At 37.4% G+C, this 19,772-nt stretch overlaps 1 protein-coding gene across 1 annotated transcript; it reads left to right on the plus strand.

The window, feature by feature from the left end:
* Nucleotides 1–2,416: 2,416 nt before the first annotated feature.
* Nucleotides 2,417–14,350, plus strand: bisc (TM2 domain-containing protein 1 biscotti). The gene is made up of 3 exons (XM_071661838.1): nt 2,417–2,496; nt 6,365–6,760; nt 8,491–14,350. The coding sequence occupies exons 2-3, from the start codon at nt 6,465–6,467 to the stop codon at nt 8,801–8,803; spliced, it is 609 nt and encodes a 202-aa protein (XP_071517939.1). The 5' UTR covers nt 2,417–2,496; nt 6,365–6,464; the 3' UTR covers nt 8,804–14,350.
* The last annotated feature ends 5,422 nt before the right edge of the window (nt 14,351–19,772 follow it).

Here is a 19,772-nt window from a genome sequence, read left to right on the forward strand (position 1 = left end):
AAATACAGTGAAAATAGGAGATGAAGATAGAGAACAGATGTTTATTGCGACTGTCTGGAACTACATTACTCTTTTACCAGCACGTTGTTTATCCTGCATGTGAGAGAGGATGAGATAATCAGTGTTTCAGACTTATCATTTACAAGTATTCATCCAGCTTGAGGAAAAATTGACCCCTCTGTAATTGTGTTACTGCGTAATTCTGTTGCACAGACTGATAGTAAGTCAAGAGGAAATATCTATACGTAATAAAGGTTACATCAGACTGAGTCAGAACGAGTGAGAACATAGACTGGGATGAGAAGTGGGTAGCATAAGAATAATGTAAAGAATGCGATGTTATAAACTTAAAAACGTTTTCATAAAGTTTTGGAAGACAATATACCTGAAAAACATTATGAACACGGCAGGAACAAGAAAGAGATGCTCGATATATACCTGTCGACGGTGGAAAGAAGAAAAAGATTATGGACTAAACACCTGAACACAAGGGATTTGGAGGTCCACAAAGAATGTGGTAAAGTTACTCAAATACGGACAATAACAATTTGAGAAACAGATAGCCCTGCGAAATTTTGCAGACACGCAAGACCGAAAACTTAAACACAGAAAGGTAATCCTAGATTATTGAAAAACTTTAGTATGGATGAATATATGAACACATACAAGGAAAACACTGATGTATTGTGGGATTTTCTTTTACATCTGTTATTGACTCTGACGAAAGATAAAGGAATGCATCACATAAATAAAGTTAAGGGATCGCCAATGATTAGCATAAACATTATTAAATAAACTAAATGGACAACATAAGAATCTGGATGAAGCAATTTATATGATGGATGACTGAAAAAAAATAGCATATCTCTTTATCTCTCATTAGCCAATGTATTTGAAACTTCTTTTGATATGGGTGAGCCAAAAGTCACTATGCACCTACCGTGGACGATAAGTAAGTATATCTTGTAGGGATGTAGGTGAAACTGCCTCTTCAGCGTTTTATGTGAACTGCTATACGAGATACCCATCTACTGTGCCAGTTTACAAACGGGCTTTCACGGGTTTTCCATCACACGGTACGAAATATCCTATATGTTCTCCTCTGATACAAATGGCGGCCTGCATGATCTCGGCGCGTCCACAACTGGCCAAGTTTAAGGAAACTTGGCAATTAACCGCACACTGTGTTGTTACCTGGTACGAAAAACTTTATTGCACTTCGTTTGTAAATTAGTCTGCACTACGTAATATCTGTTCCACCAAAAGACACTCGAGTCTCATGCTACAAAATAGTTTTTCATAGTAACACCTGTTGGCATCCATACACGTATGCTTCCTAAGAAACACTGAAGTGACACTGTGTGGACAAGGAAGGAAGGGAAGGAGAGGTCGCTCAGTCGATCATCGTATATGCCAAATATATGCCAAACGTTACGTACGCCATTTGATGTAATAATGATACTAAGTATGAAGCGGTTTTATGGTTTATAGTATAAATGCACAGTGTGTTTTTGCTCACCCTGTAGTAACTTGGCAAAAGGCCTTCATGTGCTAACAATGTGCCAACAACATAACAGTTCGAACGTATATGGGAAAGTTGCCGGGAACTACAGACCAGTAAGTTTAGCAAGGAAGTTTAGTAAGACAGGAAACAATAATGTGCAGAAAATGTATCGCTCTATTTATAAAGGACGGTTTGGAGTTAGGTGTTAAATCTACGGTTTTTGCTGCTGCTACAAGTGCTGACAAAAGAACTGAAACACTGGATAATGGTGAGTGTGCAGACAGTTTACATCATGCTATCACATATGCAGCTGATAAGGTTCCGCTTTTCGGTTTATTTATAAGTTCGAGAAAGATCAGAGAACAAGACGATAAGGCAAAGTGATTGCGATCAATTTTGACTGGAAAAATAGAGTGTTAACAAATGAGGAAGATTCAGCTTGGAAAAGTGTATAAATGATATGTTCAAAGTTATTAGCATAGAAAGCGGCCACCTATATATTTACTCGCAACGTTAAGGCATTTAGAGAGAGACTGAACCAGTCAAACTGGGATGATTTACCAACAGATATACATGCACTGAAGAGATGACCAGAAGAATGGCTTCTGTGTTTCTATCCAGAATTAAGCATGACATAGGAGAGAACACCAAACCCGAACAAAGTTAGCATACTATATATTTTTCCTCTTTTTTCAGAAGGGTTATCAAGAGGTTATCTGGACCCTGGACACCCCGTCATTTCTCCTATAATGCTTGAAAGCATTATCTTCAAGGAACATTATTTTACTCATCCCATTTGTTTTCAATTGTAAAGAGTCACTTAAAGGGCGCTTAAAAATCCATAATGCATAATAATATAAAATGTATTAAAGTCACCCAAGAAAGTTTTCTATAAACAAAAGAAAACTATATTGAGGGGAAACTTTCTAATTTGTAGCTGGAAAAGTGGACAGTAAACAACACTAGATAACAAGTCTTACCCATGTGATATCGTAAGTGTTTATAGCTTTGCAATGGCTGTTTCTCGTGTGTTACCGTAATAATGATATAAGTCTATCGTTGTTGTTAGTTGTATTTACTCTGGATCGAGGAATGGCGAGAACTTTGGCCTTAAAAGTTAGTGGAGGTATAGCCAATGTAAACAATAAATAAACCGCCCCCCTCATAGATGAGGAAGATGATTATTAGGACTTCCTAGTGTTTCAGATGATAGTTATTGCAGATACGCACAGCAAAAAAATTTAGAAGAGTCACGTAGGGATTATAATATTCCTCTTAAGAGGCCCCCACTTGTTTCTTGTGAAGATAGACAAGAGTAGGATGAAAGTCCAGTTTACCTCCGCATCGTATTTAGCTTTGGATATTTAGCATGTTGTATAGTAGTGGTAGCTTAGTGTTTAGAGAGCAGACACAGCTTGGCGAAACATGTTTTATTGAACGATACTGAATACGTCGATTGTAAAGAGAGTTATGAAGATCATGGAAAACGTCGGGAGGTGAATAAAGGAATCAGGGATATACACGTGAAGAATCAACAGAACCTGTGAAGTCCTCACCTGACCTCACCGAGAAGCTGACTACTTGACATTAAAGCGGTATGTTGTTGGGGGCAACAATGAATGGCTTTTTAAGGGGTGGAGGTGATGGAACTAATGGCCAAGCGGGGTTTGTCCACGTACTTTATATGTTTGTTAGATTTCAACGATTATGTTGCAAATAAAGATGAATCTTGGCAGTCATGGGAAGTTAGGTGAGGCTTTCATAGGTTCCAGTGTTTATATATATATATTTTTTACCTACGCACACAGAAAGTGAATTCGCGTTTTCCCTGATCTTCATAACCTTTATCCATAGTCCTTTATCCGATATTGTAAAATGAAATATAACGCTGCAGATCTCTGCCATCCGCATTCTATTCTTAAACACTACAGTAACATTTTGAAATAAAATGGTAAAAGTATTTAAGCTCTACATTGAAAGGAGCTTTGGCAGTTGGCTACTTATTTTGGCAGTAGTACTCATCTTGATTACAGAAAGGTAATGAAATCTATCAATATAAAATTTATCTGTAATATATCTTCATATCAAAATTAGCTTTAGGAAATGGTTATTCTTGTTTTAAGTGCTTTATATAAATTGTTTTGATATCAGAAATACCTGTGGAATATATTGAACGATATGAGGTGACAGTGGTATATCCAGGAAAAATGGGCTTAGTGAAGTAGGTAACACACTTGTAAAAAAATTATTAGAACTCATGTAAATATCGTCTAACATCTCTAGTAATCAAAAGTTATCTTAGTTTGCAATAATCTAGTCGAAATATATGAGTCTTGCAAAAATGCACCTTTGATGTGATGCAGGGTGTTAACACAGACTACACAGCACGATCTGCAGCAGAAGACTAATATAATGTTAGAAGATGTTTACAATCATTTTGCTTACTAAAAGTGGTTAGGGGAGATTTTTATGGGTTCTGTCAATATTTTATGTGATACTTACTTTTACATTATATACCCCATATTTATCCTTATTTACATGACTGATGTCACTGTTTGATATCATTTAACAGAGTATATATATCATAATTAACATTCTGTTCTGCAGGTATTTCTACTATCAAAACTATTTATAGAGCTAAAATGTGAATAGCCATTCCACAAATGTAGTGTTGATGCAGATTACCAACACCTTAATTTCCTTAATAACCTGTAACCCTCATATCCTCATTGAATATTGTTCAAAGAAATATAATGCACAAAATTATGCTTAGAAACAATGATTATAGTCTCTAAAGGCTACATAAGCATTGTGGAAGTCAGTATTTAAAGATGATACTAAAATCAGAACTGTTCTAGCCTTTAACCCAAAATTCCCTTAATGTGTAGAGTTGATAACAGTGCTGAGCTAACTGGGTTTTTACCAACAGGGCTCATCAACCTGTTAATTTGGAAATGAAAATAGATGTGGTGAAGCAACACAAATGTGGAGTTTTTAGTTGACATTGGCTGCATACTTGGGCCCCAACCCATGTCTGTGACGACAATCATCACTAATTCAGCCAAAAGAATCTGTAGGGCTGAAAGTGTGTCCGTAAGGCAGGACATTGTTACAGGAAATTGCTGTTACCATCATACTAAGAGGAGGAAGAGTTGTCTTAAGTCTATCTCTGTCAAAGACAGAGGCATCGTTTCAAGACAGCCCTTTTGAGGCTGGTATTCAATTGTCAAAATAGCTTCTTTTGATTAGGAGGGTTGACTCCATAACTTCAAAGACTTCTGGAGGTTTGACACTTGGGTTTATCTTTGCTAACCCCATACCTTCTCAGTTAGGTTTCCTTTCCAACACTAAATCTCTCATTTTTCATGTTTTATAAAGAATGTATTTAATCTCATAGTTTGAAAGCTATTCATGTAAGAATGAAAAAAGAATCACTTTAGAAGTATATTTCCCCCACTACTGTCACTGATAATATGTACTATAGATGTTTTGTAACTGTGTCAGCACAGTTATGCATGTTTTGTGATTTATTTTATCTATATTAAAAACTGATTACTAAGTATCATTATGTTTTGTCTTATATGATAATTGGTTTCTTGTAGTTGTGTGATTCACTGATATTTTTCTTTCATGACAGTAACATTCTGTAAAGTTGTGAAATTACCCGCTGCACCAGTCACACGCAGTGTTGTGTAGATCGGACAGCTATTGGTAATAATCCCCCCACTTGTGGTAGAAACACCCTCTGCCTCATCTTGGTCAGCTTTTTATGCTGGAAGAGTCATTGTCCATAAGATCAATCTCTCCATGACCAAAGATATGTTAATCAAATAATTTTGGATCATCTTCTGTCTGATCTTCAAAATCCTGCTGAAAACTTCTCAGTTTCATTCCTTAACACTGATAAACATTTGTCTGTTAGCAGAAATTATTACACTCTGACAACTCAGCAAGCACACAGGCTTTGCAGGCAAATGTTTAGCCTGATGTTTTGGATTACTTAACTTTGGGGAGTTAGGTATCTCTCAGGTGAGTGATCACTTACCAGATTGATCTGCTGTTGCGATACATTGATTTTAATTTTTTGTGAGAACACTAATCACATTTTTGCAGGAAAACTGTATACTAGGAAACTGCAATAAGAAGGATATCTGTATAATTACTCACTCACAGACATGTTACTTTTATTAGCTTCCCCATTCAATTTCATGTTTGCATTTTTCACTGATTTGCTTATAGTTATCCCAAGTATATTGACCAAGATTTATCCAAGATTTAATTGTTGAACTTAGAAATCATAGTAAGCATGTGCATAAATATTTGGATAATCATGATATTCTTTATCCCTGGGGATAGGAGAGAAAGAATACTTCCCACGTATTCCCTGCGTATCATAAAGGGTGACTAAAAGGGGAGGGAGTGGGGGCTGGAAATCCTCCCCTCCCTGTTTTGCTCTTCCAAAAGAAGGAACAGAGAAGGGGGCCAAGTGAGGATATTCCCTCCAAGGTTCAGTCCTGTTCTTAACGCTACGTTGCTAAAGTGGGAAATGGCGAATATGTATGAAATTAATGATATTCTTATGAAGGATAAGTAATAGATGGCAGTAGAAACCAAATGATGAGATGAAAAACCCGTTATCTTTACAAATTCAAATTTCATTTGTATATAATATTTTACAAGTTGAATTTTTAAACAATTTTCATCATCATAGAGTATGTATTTGATAGCTGAAATTAAGCAGTATATGACCAAAATGTGGTTAATGATAATTGTCAGTGATTTTGGTTTATAAAGAGTTTTATCTTCAAACTGTAACAGATATGTAAGTTATAGCTTTCTTACATGATTTTACTCTTCCAGCTTTTTCTACCACTGGTTGCAACAGTAAGACCTCCCCTTGAAGCCACAGTGTCCTGACCCTTCAGAATGATTACCTAAATAGTTTTAGAATTTGGATGAGATGAGAAACATAGAGAACTCTATTGGAGGACTCTCCAGCAAGCTTTACAAGCTTGGTATTATTGGATCTATATTAGGTCTGTTTATGGCCAGTGGAGTGTGTGCAGAGTACTTCACCAATTGCTCCTCCCTATTACCAGGCCAATATCTATGTATAGACAAAAATGTAGATCCTCGCACGCAGCAGCCTCGAGGATGCAACAAACTTGGACGCGCAAAAGTTATTTGTACTGCTGCCCCTGGGATAATTTGCACAGAAACAAGTAATGGGACTTTTGAGCATGAAATCCCCTGCAAGTAAGTCTGTTCTGTCTTTAGTTATTTTAGATGTTTTATCATGAGATTAGTTTTGTGATTGCTTGTATATTAATTCTAGAAGTTACCTATATTGTATGCATAAGTGATACACATACTCTTTTCATGTTTATTGGTTTTCTTTTATCTTGTTTAGTCATTGCCCCTCATTCACTTTTTTTCCAGCTATTCATCTCACTTTTCATATCTAGATAAAGCTGTCTGAGTAGGAAGAAGAGAAGACCTCCTTGCATGGGAATTAAAATACCATTGTACCTTCTGAATATGGTGTATTCATCAGGATTTCACCTTCAACATCACAATATCTGTTATATCACTTAATGGTCATTCACAGATACCATATCAATTATGCAGTAATCTGCCTGGGCCCACATTGTCATTAGTGCAGTGGCCTTCAACTAACAGCGCTCTTTCTTGTTCACACTTCAGCATCATGGACCTGTTGATTGTTGCTTATGCTTTAGTGAGTCTGTGGTGTATTAACCTGATAACCTCTGCTGTTTTCTTTTAGAGCCTTCAAATCTGTGACTTAATCCTTCTTTTCTTTTTTTTCTTATTTCCCCTTTCCTTCCTCTCCAGGGACATCAGTAGGTTGGTCTACATAGTGCATGGTCGCACATTTGGTCAGCCAAGTTAATTAGTGCATAGGGTCATTGTATTGGTTCAGAGATAGGTGCTCCTTGTTAGATTACTACTTATGATTTTTTTTAAGTTACATTTCTTTTATAGAATAGCTTTATTGTTGTAGTTTTGAAATGTTAGAATATATAGTTAGCTAAGTTGTCAGGATTCTTTAGCTTGACAACAGCCATAAGCCTTTGTTATGTGATCTTCTAGTAATCTATTTTGTTATATTGCTTTTTGTATACACTGGAATTTATTGAAAATATAGGTAGAAATTTGAAAACCCATAATCCATGGGATCAAACAGTGCTCAGATTTTGAGATTTTATGGATTTTACAAAAGATATTGGCCCACAGATTATGTTTCAAAGTAAACCCCCTTCTAACAGACTTCAATGTATCAGAATTCAGCTTCAAAAGGGGCCTGTGGACCTCACTGAACCAAATTTAGGATTAAATGGACTTTATCATCGAAGTCCAGAACATCACAAAGGTAGTCCAATCCAGTAAGTTAAGGACCCCTGAGACTAATTTGGGGGAAGAATGGTCCACTAGAAACCAAATTCTGTTACATTCCAAAGTTTTTCAAGTACATTGATAAGTGAAATATCAGAAATTGTAAAGGAAGCCTACCTTGTACCTTTGATCCTGAAAGTGTTTAGGGAGCAGCAAAGACTGCTTAGAATCAGAAGGGAATAGCTCCAAGGTCACCTGGAGGCACATGAATCACCTGCTAGTGAGAATTAGGACTTTCATGAGGCACAAGCTAATCTTCCCATTCTCATGATGGGGTCTGAAGGATATATTAGAAGCTGAATTGTGACACATTGAGGTATGTTAGAATGGGTATACTGTACTAGATTATACACACTTCTTGTACGTATCCCAGATAGTGCAAGTATTTGGGATGACTGAAATGTTCTTGCATTGAATCTTATTTGGGACAGTACATAAAGGAATAATTTTATAATGTATTTATCATCCAGCATATATTTCCTATCGTAGCAAACAAAATGTTTTTAGTATTAGATTTACATTATTTTTTGATGATATTTTGATTTTAATGATTCTTATCTTTTCATCTGCAGGTACACAAATGGTTATTCTTATGAAACTGCCTTGCTTCTATCAGTATTTCTTGGAATGTTTGGCGTGGATCGAATCTACCTGGGTTACTATGCCATTGGTCTGGCCAAATTTTGCACCTTGGGATTTCTGTTTCTTGGACAGCTTATTGATATTATTCTCATTGCCACCCAGACAGTTGGACCTGCAGATGGCTCACACTATGTCATAAGTTATTATGGGGCTGGCATCGAAGTTATTCATATGGATAACATGACCTACAGGATGCCCCAGGAAGATTGGGGGGTGGTAGGTCGGGGAGTGAAGGAACTGTGAAGTTCTTTGGGAAATTAAAAGAAAGGATTCTAGAAAATAGTAGATGTAAATGAAGATAGTTTTTATATTGTGCATTTTCTGTCATTTCAGCACAGGTAGTTCTGTATTATAGCTGTCATTAAACAATTATGTTAAGTCCTAGATAAATGTTGCATTCATTTGCAGTTACACCATTTCTGTCAGAGACATGATGTTATAATGTGTTAATGGTACTGAATTTATGGAAATTATTGCAAGGGATAGGAAATTTGTCATAAAACTATGGTGTTTCTTTATTTGCTTCATCCTTTGAATTAAAATTTGATGTTCTTTGGTGATTTTGTTTATGGGTCACTGAGCTTTTAAGTGTTCTGGTTGACCACTCAACCCATACCAACTAGAGTTGTAATGTCATTGATGCACCATAAACCATGTAGAAATTTTATATACATTTGTTTTACTGCAATAAATATTATTATCTGCTGTAAATATTAGTATTGTGTTTCTAATAATATGGGAAGATTTGCAGCCTTGTTTGTGCACAAAATATGGTTCTGATCTGGTGTCTGTGGAAGAACCCATTTCTATTAATATCATTTTGTTTAATGTCATGTTTTTGAGGAACACATTAGCCTTAATCAAGGACTACCTGTAAAGAAATTATTTGATTACCAGACTTGCACTTTGTGGGGCCATTCTTGAATGCATTACATAAAATAAGGTTGTGAAGGTGAATATGATGAACATAACTGAACTTTGTGACCTCCACATGAGTTGCTACTGGCGTAGAATTCCTTATCTGACAGCAGTTATTCAATGCCACATGAAATCACATGAAGTGGATAGATTTTGTGAATTAATTGAAAAGGTCAGGAGTCACTGCAAGAGCATTGACTTTTGACCCTACATAATGGGAGTGAACTTAAATGAAATTAGAATAAGGAAGAGAGATACAATCCTTATAGACACATAATGAAGTGGTCAGTGATTGAATATTTAAGTTAGTTCAGGGCTGAAGGTTCCAGTGGAGTAATTTATTTTTGTTTACATTAGAGGTTGAATGTTTTTCTATGCATGAAACCCATGGAATTACAGTTCAACATATGTAAGGGAGAATAAATGAATATGTAAGTAATCATGAGAAGTATAGTAACAATAAATAGCAAGATGGGGAAGGGTCAGTAAGATATATATTTTCTTATAGTGAACTTAGTCTGTGTTGGCCGTGATATGAAAAGCAGCAAGGCAAGTTATTGCAGTTGATAACATGATTGTTTCAAAATGCAGATACTACCTAGATACATTTGATAAGATTGATTAGTGTGGTTTATCTTTAGATGTTGGTTTGGACACACAGTGGTATAGATTAACAATGTTCATGAGAAAAAATATCTATTGTGAAGGAAGGAATAATGAGTTAGTTTGAACATGTGAAAAGGCTTTTACTGAAAATGTTAGAATTTACATGATAGAAATTGCAGACTTCTGATTGAAGGACAGCAGGAGAGTGTACTGGTATAAAATACTTATCTTTGCTGAATTTTTGCCAGGTAATCACCAGTTGTAGAGTACTTCCTGCTTTCAACTTTCTTTCCACCTGCTTTGTCTTGTTGTTAATAGCTGATTGTACATAAGGAAAATTCTCTGCTTAACTCTATGGTTGCTCCTAAGAACTTGAATTGCACTTGTTATACAGCATCAGGAACAAACAAACAACATCCTCACTCTGATACATGTACTCTGTAGCTGTCATGTTTAATGTCTAGTCATTCATTGTGAATACTCTCAGAGTATTTCACAGTTTACTGCAAGTGCTTTATACTTTTTGGTTCAGCCTGTTTACAGCATGTCATCCCATGTATACCATGTTACTCCAGTTCTTTCTGTCTAGTGTACACCTTTCATCCTACAGAATGCTCAAGTGCAGATACCTCAAAGTCTTCTTACCTTCATCAGTCCATCTTGGTAACCCTCTCCCTTTACTCCCTCTGCTTCAGATACATAATTCCTCTCTATTGGTCTTTTCACTCCTCTCCATATCCCTAAACCATTCCAGCACACCTTAGTCAGCTAAGCAGTCAAACTATACTTGCTCCTCTGTCTGGCAACATTATCTATTATACAATCATTCTAATGCCACATGTCATTCTCAGGTATTTATTTCTAGCCCTCTACTGTCTTCCTAATCTTTGCATTTAAAGCCTAAGAGTCATTCATACAACACTCTTGGGAGTACTGTACCTTTCACACATACCCATCTTTGCTCTATACCACAAATAAGATTAGAATCCCAAAACTCTATTACTATCCTCTAGTAGATAAGCTTGTTGTGACCCATCAGGTCATCTGTAATCTGTCTCTCCCATGTGCTCGGTAATTCTAATATGATAAGTACCTTTTGCCCTCTCCTCTTCTTTGTAATTCACTCCAGTCTCCATTATTCCATTTGCTGCTTTGTTTACTTCCATGTATCTAAAGCATGTTACTCCAACTAGGTCCTTCCATTTTGGACTTATACACAAACTGTCCCACCTCACTTCTGGTACACTTTATCATCTTTTACTCACCTTAGCTCTAAACTGTGTTCTGTGTCATACTTTCCCTCTGAAGTTTTCCTCTGTAGTCTTCTGCCAAATCCATATCTTTCACAACTGATATATCTCCCACTACTTCTGACCTCTGTGTCAAAATAACACATTCTTGACCCAGACTCTACTCACTTTGTAAATGCTCCTTGCTGAATTTAGAAACTTCCCCTGCTCTCCATTTATTTGTAGCACTTTCCATATGGCATTTCTTGCATTCCTGTTCTACACCTCATCAAGATCCATGAATATTTACAATGCACATTCTCCAAAGCAAGAATATGATCTACAAATCCTCTGTTACTCCAGAAACCACTAAGTTGCTGCTTCTGTGATGACTGGAAATTGTTCCTTTCCACTCATTTGTTTTGTCATAACAACATCCAGTCAGTCTTTACTCACCCTAACACTTCCTCTATAATCTGAACATTAATTTTTCTTCTACTTGCTTTTTTACAAGGTATTTTTTAACACATTTCACAAATACTCAGGATTATCACCTTGGTCATACATATGCCAAAGAGAGTAACTACCCACCTGTCAGAGGCTTTTTGAGAAACACAACTACAGTCCGAGTTATTCTTTATGCTTTCCTACCTTTTATCTTATGCTGAGCTTCTTCCCAAACACATCACATTTGCCTCCTCATCTTATACCTTCAGCAGTCCTCCAGAACACTCACTACATCTTATTTCCACATCTTTGTTACTCTTTGTTTTGCTCCTACCCCATTCTGTCTCCCTTTTGACCTTTTCTTCTCATTAGCCATTTCCTTCCAAAACATTTCTTATGCTCTGTGAATATCTCCTCCCATTTCACAGCTGCCTTCTTTTTCAGTTCTCATACCTTTTTCTTGATTTGCTACTTTCACTTGTACTTCAAATTGTACTTCAATTAACACCCACTCATTCCTTCAGTTACTGACAATATACTTGTCTTTTACCTTGCATTCTCAGCTTCTGTTGCATTAATAGTTCAGCTTCTTCATTCTACCACTAGCTACCCTCTCTCTTACATCCACATATGCCTCCCAGCATGCCATAAACTTGACTAGCACACTTAAGTATACCTCCAGTTTCATTTACTTTCACCCTACATCAGTCATCACTCAATTGTTCCTGGTATTTCTGTGAAGAAATTGATTTTCCAAGCTTGCACGCTTTCACATCATTTTTAGCAAGTATGTTACTTCTTTACATAAACCTACTTTCACATCCAATGATCTTTCCTTTTGTACAGCATTAATGTTAAGAAATTCCCATGATGTCAAGGAATTCCCACCCTACTGCCCCATATGTGCATATGAATGTAATTTTTCTTTAAATTTCTTGTCACTCACCCCTGTTTCAACATACAACTCGTATTCTTCCCATATCTACTTTGCATTAAGAACCCCATGCCACACCACCCACCCTTACATTCAGATCCCTTTGCCATGCTGCAAAAGCACTTTGCTCCTAAAAATGCATTCCTTTCTTCACTCGTCTCCTCTCTTGGTTCATGAGCCTTAACAGCTGCCTGCCTCTCATAGTCAGCTTTTATTCTAAACCAATAGCTTTGAACTCATTCTCTTGCATTCTTTAATACAGTCTCAAAGTTCATTTTGCATCAGGAGTGCCTCTGCTTTTGTACTTTTCCTCACCCTGGACTTAACTCTAACAAAGCCAAACTATGCTACCAACTTACCCTTTAAATTTGTATTGTTCTGAGCTAGAATATTGAAGGTTTCCAAATCTCCTCTCCTGTTCCTTGTTCGTCATCACCATCAGTGGCATGCTGGAGATAGGTGGGTAGTATTCTTTCTCCCATCCCCAGAGATAGAGGAGAATACATCTACTGTAAATGTCAGAACATTTTATAGTTGTTGCTTACTTGAACCCTGGTTAGGGTTAAAAGTGCAATCAAGGTCAAGAAACAGGTAATATTTTGTTGTTCAGAAGGAGTAGCAAGAAGGATCATAGCAACAGTCTTCCAAGAGGAAAGGCTTACTGTTTTAAGGTTATTTTGGTTGGGAATTTGTGATACAATGTACACTATATGTTTGGCATTTTACTGAGCAATTTGTTGCTGGAAGATGAGGACTAGAGATTGATAGTATTTTCCTCTCAGTTTGATAATCTGTTAATACCGATGGTGTATCGAGTGAAGGTTTAAAAAGAATCTTATGGGACAGTGTTTCCTTGTACTTTGAATTGACAATACAAGTGTAATCTGTATTCATGTGAAACAGTCTGAACAACATCCTTTTTTGCCACACTGCTTATCATTGCACAGCTGGGTAGCCAGTTGCACAAACTTTGAAAACTGTGCCAAACACACATTTTCATTAATGGTATCTTTAAGCCTCTCACATTCACACAGTTTTAGTGTCTCTTCCACAATAGACTTAGTCATATACACTTAATAATGTACACCTGACAGATTCTTTTTTTTAGGTGTTTTTTCTTTCCGCACTTGTTTTTCATATATACACACAGTCTTTCATTCTGTTGATCTTTTCCTTTACAAAACCATGTCTTTGTAGAATTATTTCATTCTCCATTTTCACAGACTTGCACTTTAAATGAAATAACTTGAAAAGTATGTTTAACAGGCCTTTAGAAATTCAAGTAAATTATATAAACTGGGCCTTAAGCATTGGTTTATTATGGAATGTAAATCTTTAACTTTGTGACATATTTTTATAGTTTTACTATTACTCTTTGATACAGGGTGTTATTTTTTTATGCTGTTTCTTCCTTTTTGTTTTTATTACTGTTTAGTACATTTGATACAGGTCGAGATTAAAGAATCCAAAATGTTTGAGACCAGAGTGCAGATTTCTGAAATTTATGGGTTTTTGTAACAGGCCCAAGATTGTCGTCTGAATATGTCATAACCTTAACAGAGTATTTTCTATATTTGATGCAGGTGTAGATGTTAATTGTTTGTAATATATTTAAGTATATACTATATAAAACATTTAATAAACATTTGCTGAAATTATTGTATTTTACTTATCAAAAATTTATTCTTGATAAGCTCCCAAGATGTATTATGGAGACTAAGTTAGAGGTTAGCGATTCATATAAGCTGTAATATTAATTCAGGCATAGCTAAGGTTAAGGCAGTGAGGGACGCAGGTCTTGCACTTCACCCAATGTAAGAGTTGGTGTTGAAGTGCATCGAAGATTATCAAAAATAACTGCCTCAGCAGAATAACAGGTACTGACTTGATGACAGTGTTGGAGCAATTACATTTTGAAAATCAAATTACAGTTACAAATGCAAATACTTTCCATTTTCTAAAATTACTATCATAATTAGAAATACATTTAGGAATAGTAATTACATTACAATTACCACAAAAACCAATTATGATTACAATTTCCCAATTGTGGAAAAAAAAATAATTTTGGTAAAAAAGGAAAAAGCACTAGTTTTGCATTGTACGGTTATCCTTTATTTACAAACAAGTGTCACAAACTATTTTGAAAAAATTGAAGATTTCATTTTAGTAGAAGTTGCAGATGGCAATTAAAACACTTAGTTTCTCAAACAATTCACTATTGCCCTTTATCAACAAGTTGAGCTCTGTCAGCAGTAAAAAAAAATTCTGGCAATGCTGAAAACTATCTCTGATGGAGCATATGTAGCAGTACACCCACTTATCTCTCTTGTAAGGTTCTTGAGTGGATGCAAAGTTCCCCTCTGATCCTTGTTGATTTGGAATTTCGTTGAACATTTAGGTAAGGAGAAAAGTCTGGGTCTTTTTGATTCAGGTAATCCTTCTATTAGATCATCCTTGTTACTTTCTTTATCCATTGCTGATGTTGACCCCTCCTGAACTGCCTCCAATTCTTCAAGCATTTCCTTGACACATACCAGCACTTGGTCCTTCTGCTCTTGTAATGGAAGCCAGTTCAGTTTGAACCTAGGAAAAAAAAAAGTTGCTACTTGAACATCTCTCATTCCTATATATGGATCCAACCTTTTCTTCACAGAGCCCAATAGGACTTTAGCCAATTGTTCTCCTGTGACTATTTTTCCTGAATCACTGGTGCAATAGCAGATATGGTCACCTTCTGCCCCTCCACAATTTCCATGGCCTCGTGAAAAAGGTTCGAGGACAATCACAAGTTCCTTTAAGGCAGAAGTCTCCACTGGCATGATTTTCTTACTCCTCTGCTCTTTCTGGGACAGAAGATTAATCGTATTATTCACCTCTGCAGGGTTCTTGAGTTCATGTAATGATTTTATTTTATTATTGGACTGATATTTTTGTTGGGGGAGGGTCAAGGGATCAATAGGGTGGACTCAGATGGTTAATTATAAGAAAAGTGCCGCTAGCGAGTACCGGTACCGCTACCATTAACCAAGCCAGTAAGAAAGGCAGACCATGCGGACATACAGATCAGTAAAAAACCCCAAACTTCTCCCTACATGTTGCAGGCTGTACTTTTCATAAATTATACCGCTACTGCTACCGCCAGTATTCTTTTGGACCAGTACTGCTACCGTTGCCGCTACTCCCGGTGCTCTGAAAGTACCGCTTGCCCACCTTTGCATTTACAAGGTTACTAGGACAGGTTGTACTTCTCTAATCCGGCGCTCTTTGGTCCGGCACGTTTTGAATCTGCCGCCATTAGTTAGTTTGTGGATCTGCCACTAGGGCGGCATGTTAGCAGCACTAAGGCGCCAAAATCTGTTTACACTGCTACCGAGATAATCAAAAGTCCAGTTGATTTCTTATATTTAGTTGTATTTTAGCCCTTCAGGATCAAAAGGTGCAGAAGATGATGCTAGTGCTACTAAGAGTAGGCACAAATCATTATCTCTGCTTGAAGAGGTAGAGTTACTGAAGAAAATTAGGTAAAGGACTTTCTGTAAAGACTTTGTGTGAGTGCTGTGAGATCGAATCGTCAACTGTGTATGACTAACGGGTCAGTTTTTGTTTTCTGGTATTTTCTGTTTTCCGACAATGGCCAGATCCCAGTTTTGCCGGATCAAAGAGATACAACCTGTACCACTCCTCCCCTTTCACCATTACAATTGAATTACAATTGCTTGATCATACTTAATTACAATTACAATCAATTACTAAAATTTTGTTTTCTATTACCATATTTCTGTAATCAGTTACATTTCAGTTGAATTACAATTACAATACCGCAACCCTGCTTGTATATTTACCATGCTTTGCAGCCCAATTGGTGTTGCCATACTCCACCCGCTTGAGGTTACATTGCAAGCGAGAGTCACCTTTAGTGCGACTGCATCATTGCAGGTTGATGAATGAGAGTTTGATCTTGTCAAAGAACTTTTCGCTTCAAAGGATTCCATTCTGTCCCTGATACTGAATGTAGGTAGCATGGAGCTGCCGGAGTTCTGAGGTTGGGAGTTTTGAGATTGTAATAATGATAATATGAAGCCCAGTTCAATAGTTCTTGCAGGGCATAATTTCTTCAGTAAGATGTAAACTTGAAAATCGAATAGGAATAATTGAAATTCAACTACTAATACTAGGAATGAGAAACTTAGAAATTGGGCCCAAACAATTGATTCCCTAGGCCTTCATAAATCATACAGCAAAACTAGCTTGAAATATACAAATGCTGGGAGTACTCTTTCGAAATGAAATGAGATGATATTACGTGTTTTAGTGAAAAGGTACTGCAGTCTCAGAAACCTGGTTAAATTATGAAAATTAAGACCCACTCTGACTGAACGATACTGGGTACAAAGTGTTCAAAAAAAAAAAAAAAATGCTAAACAGTATTTCTACAATGTAGGTAATCTTTTAAGGTATTTTCACGGCTTGGGCAAAATTTTCAGAAGGGCCCATTTATGTGCGTGCAGATAAATGACTAACCATCATGATGATAGAAAACTCACTCACAATATCACAGCTCACAATTTTATACTAAAAAGATCCAAAAAGTCATAACTACGTGAGGCAAAATTGGGTTTTTGCTCTTGAGCACAGAGGGAGAAGAAGGGCTTGCAGGGAAAATTGCCCCTCTTCTTAGGATATTAAATATGCCCTGCTACAATGGAACAATAAAAAGCATCTTCCTCTTGACATAAATTTCCTGGCGAATTCATTTGACCAGATAAGTTGGAATCCATGCAAAGAAACAATACCAACAATTACGTCATCCGAAATCCTCATGCTTGACCATCATCGCCTCAAGCAATTTTGCTCAACACAAGGATCGAAGGAACACGTTTTGGTTTTCATAAACAGATAAGGGTGGATTGTTCCTACAGTTTGTGTGGTTAATGTGAGAGCCAGACTGGATCTTACACCTTCAGTGCTTGCTGGTATTATCATACAACAGAGCATATTATGCAAGATACTTACATATGTCCTACAATTGCTAGACCTACCACACAGCCACCCAGATGCACATAACATATTAATGGATGTCGACTTTGTAGTACAATGATCACGAGGAATGCTTTTGGTCGTAAACCTCGTAGCCAAACCCTCGAGGTGAGAGAAACACGCGATGCTAAACGACTAATCAGAATTACTTTGAAAACAGGAACAGCTCTCAATTGCACGATTGTAAGGGCTGGTTGTGGTAAATATTTAACGGCTGTATCGAAAGTTCTATCAGGACAGTCTACAACTGGATGCAGGGCAGAAGCTTTCTGTAGATAAAGAAATCGCTATGCACTGTGTTCACACATGTGTCAATAACTGGATGAATCCCTTTGAGGCGAACGAAAAGCTGTGTCATCTCGAGCGACGGTAGGCTACTGATGGAATATCCGATTTTGATGGACGCACATGGGAGTCTGTCAGAAAATTTGAAAGTGAAAGACTAGGCACAACTGGCACAACTTGACCTCCATGCTCCTACTAACAGGCACATCCTAGAGACATTGGCATCTTTGGACCTGAAAACGATCAAGAATTGATACTGAAATCAACACGACAGAGTTTAGGTCACGTAATGCTGATTGGCCAGAGTACGTAGATCTTAAGGATCTGATTTCATGTATTACCTGATACCACTGGCTATTCTTTCCTTGTAACTTCTCTGGGGACAAGGTGAAGACTTAAAGTGGCCCTGCTGGGAAACTTAGGAGTAATTCTGGAAGTTTTGATGTGGTTCCAGTTAACAGCAGATGGACTGTGGATGCAATAGAAACCCGAAAGGCATAGAAATTCGACCCATAAGTGATCTAAAAGTTGTTGGCATAGTTTGCATTCACCTCTGCTGTCAGTGGCAGTGATATTTCTTTCCAAATTGACTGGATCATGGATATCTGGATCATGGAACACTCTCAGAATCTTGTATCGAAATCACAGGGAAGGAATACCGAGTAACACGTGGATCTGGATCGTTTTAAACTTAAGTTTGTTCTGAAAATCATCAAATTGATCACCAGATCAGAGACAGCCGGCAGTGGACAGTTCAAGCAAGTGTTCACAGGGTTTCTTTTGAGACCTTGGCAACAGGTTAATTATGGACAAGAATTAGACAGTCGCTCATCTTAAGATACATATGGAGAAAAGCGCCACCGTCTCAAAGCAAATGGGGAAGAAAAACAGGTTACACCACACCTGCTGTGTGGGAACTGTTTTGCATCCACGATGAAGCAAATGGTAACATCTTAATACAAGCATCACATGCTACCCATCATCGTCCGCCCACAATAATTCTAAAGTTTCCCCGACACACGCGGCTGTGTTGGCCACAGGAGAGTCATGATATCCTGGCAACAGTGCTAAGGAAAACAGATACAAAATAGTATAAAACACAACAGGATCACAGATCTGAGACCTGACGTCATGCAGTGTCCGGATACCATACATTAAGCAGCTGTGATTCGCCTAGTTCGCCTGTCGAACAAGGCAAGAAAAGAAGCGCAAAACTGAACGGCCCTTCAGAAATGCAGTGATTCGATTCAGCACATGTTTTGTACCAAAGGAGGACCTTCATAAGGATGGCGAAGCGGCCTTTGGATTCCAGTATGGGTACAGATGCGATGTAAACAAACTCCGATATGCAATGTCGGATCCATTAACAACAGATCCGGCTCAGCTTCTAGCGCGGCTGGTTGTATGTGACAAAAACATGAAACGTGCAAGTTACCAGGCACCAGTTTGGTACGACTGAGTGGAAGCGAGACCTGGGAGACATTCTGCACACGAAAATGACGGTAAAATTTGTGATTCTGAAGGGATCTTCGACCAGGATGTAAATAAACTATGGATTGTCACTGTACATGCAAACTACACCATCTTTGTCGCATTGGTGACACAAAGCAGTAGAAAGTCAGACCAGATCTTGTGGTATGTGGTACACAGTGGACGACGTGCTGTCACTGGGCTATATATGAGGCGGTTGGGGTAAACCGCAGAAAGGTCTGTAAGGCCCGGTAGCCCGTGATGATAGTATGGTGAAATCGCA

This window comes from Panulirus ornatus, chromosome 5, assembly GCF_036320965.1.
Source record: "Panulirus ornatus isolate Po-2019 chromosome 5, ASM3632096v1, whole genome shotgun sequence".
NCBI classification, from domain to species: Eukaryota; Metazoa; Arthropoda; class Malacostraca; order Decapoda; family Palinuridae; genus Panulirus; species Panulirus ornatus.

What these genes read in the sequence shown, in the direction of transcription:
- bisc (XM_071661838.1), top strand. Translation starts at nt 6,465, where the DNA reads ATGAGAAACATAGAGAACTCTATTGGAGGACTCTCCAGCAAGCTTTAC. An exon ending in GAGCATGAAATCCCCTGCAA is followed by an intron (nt 6,761 to 8,490) that starts GTAAGTCTGTTC and finishes TTTCATCTGCAG; the next exon opens with GTACACAAATGGTTATTCTT.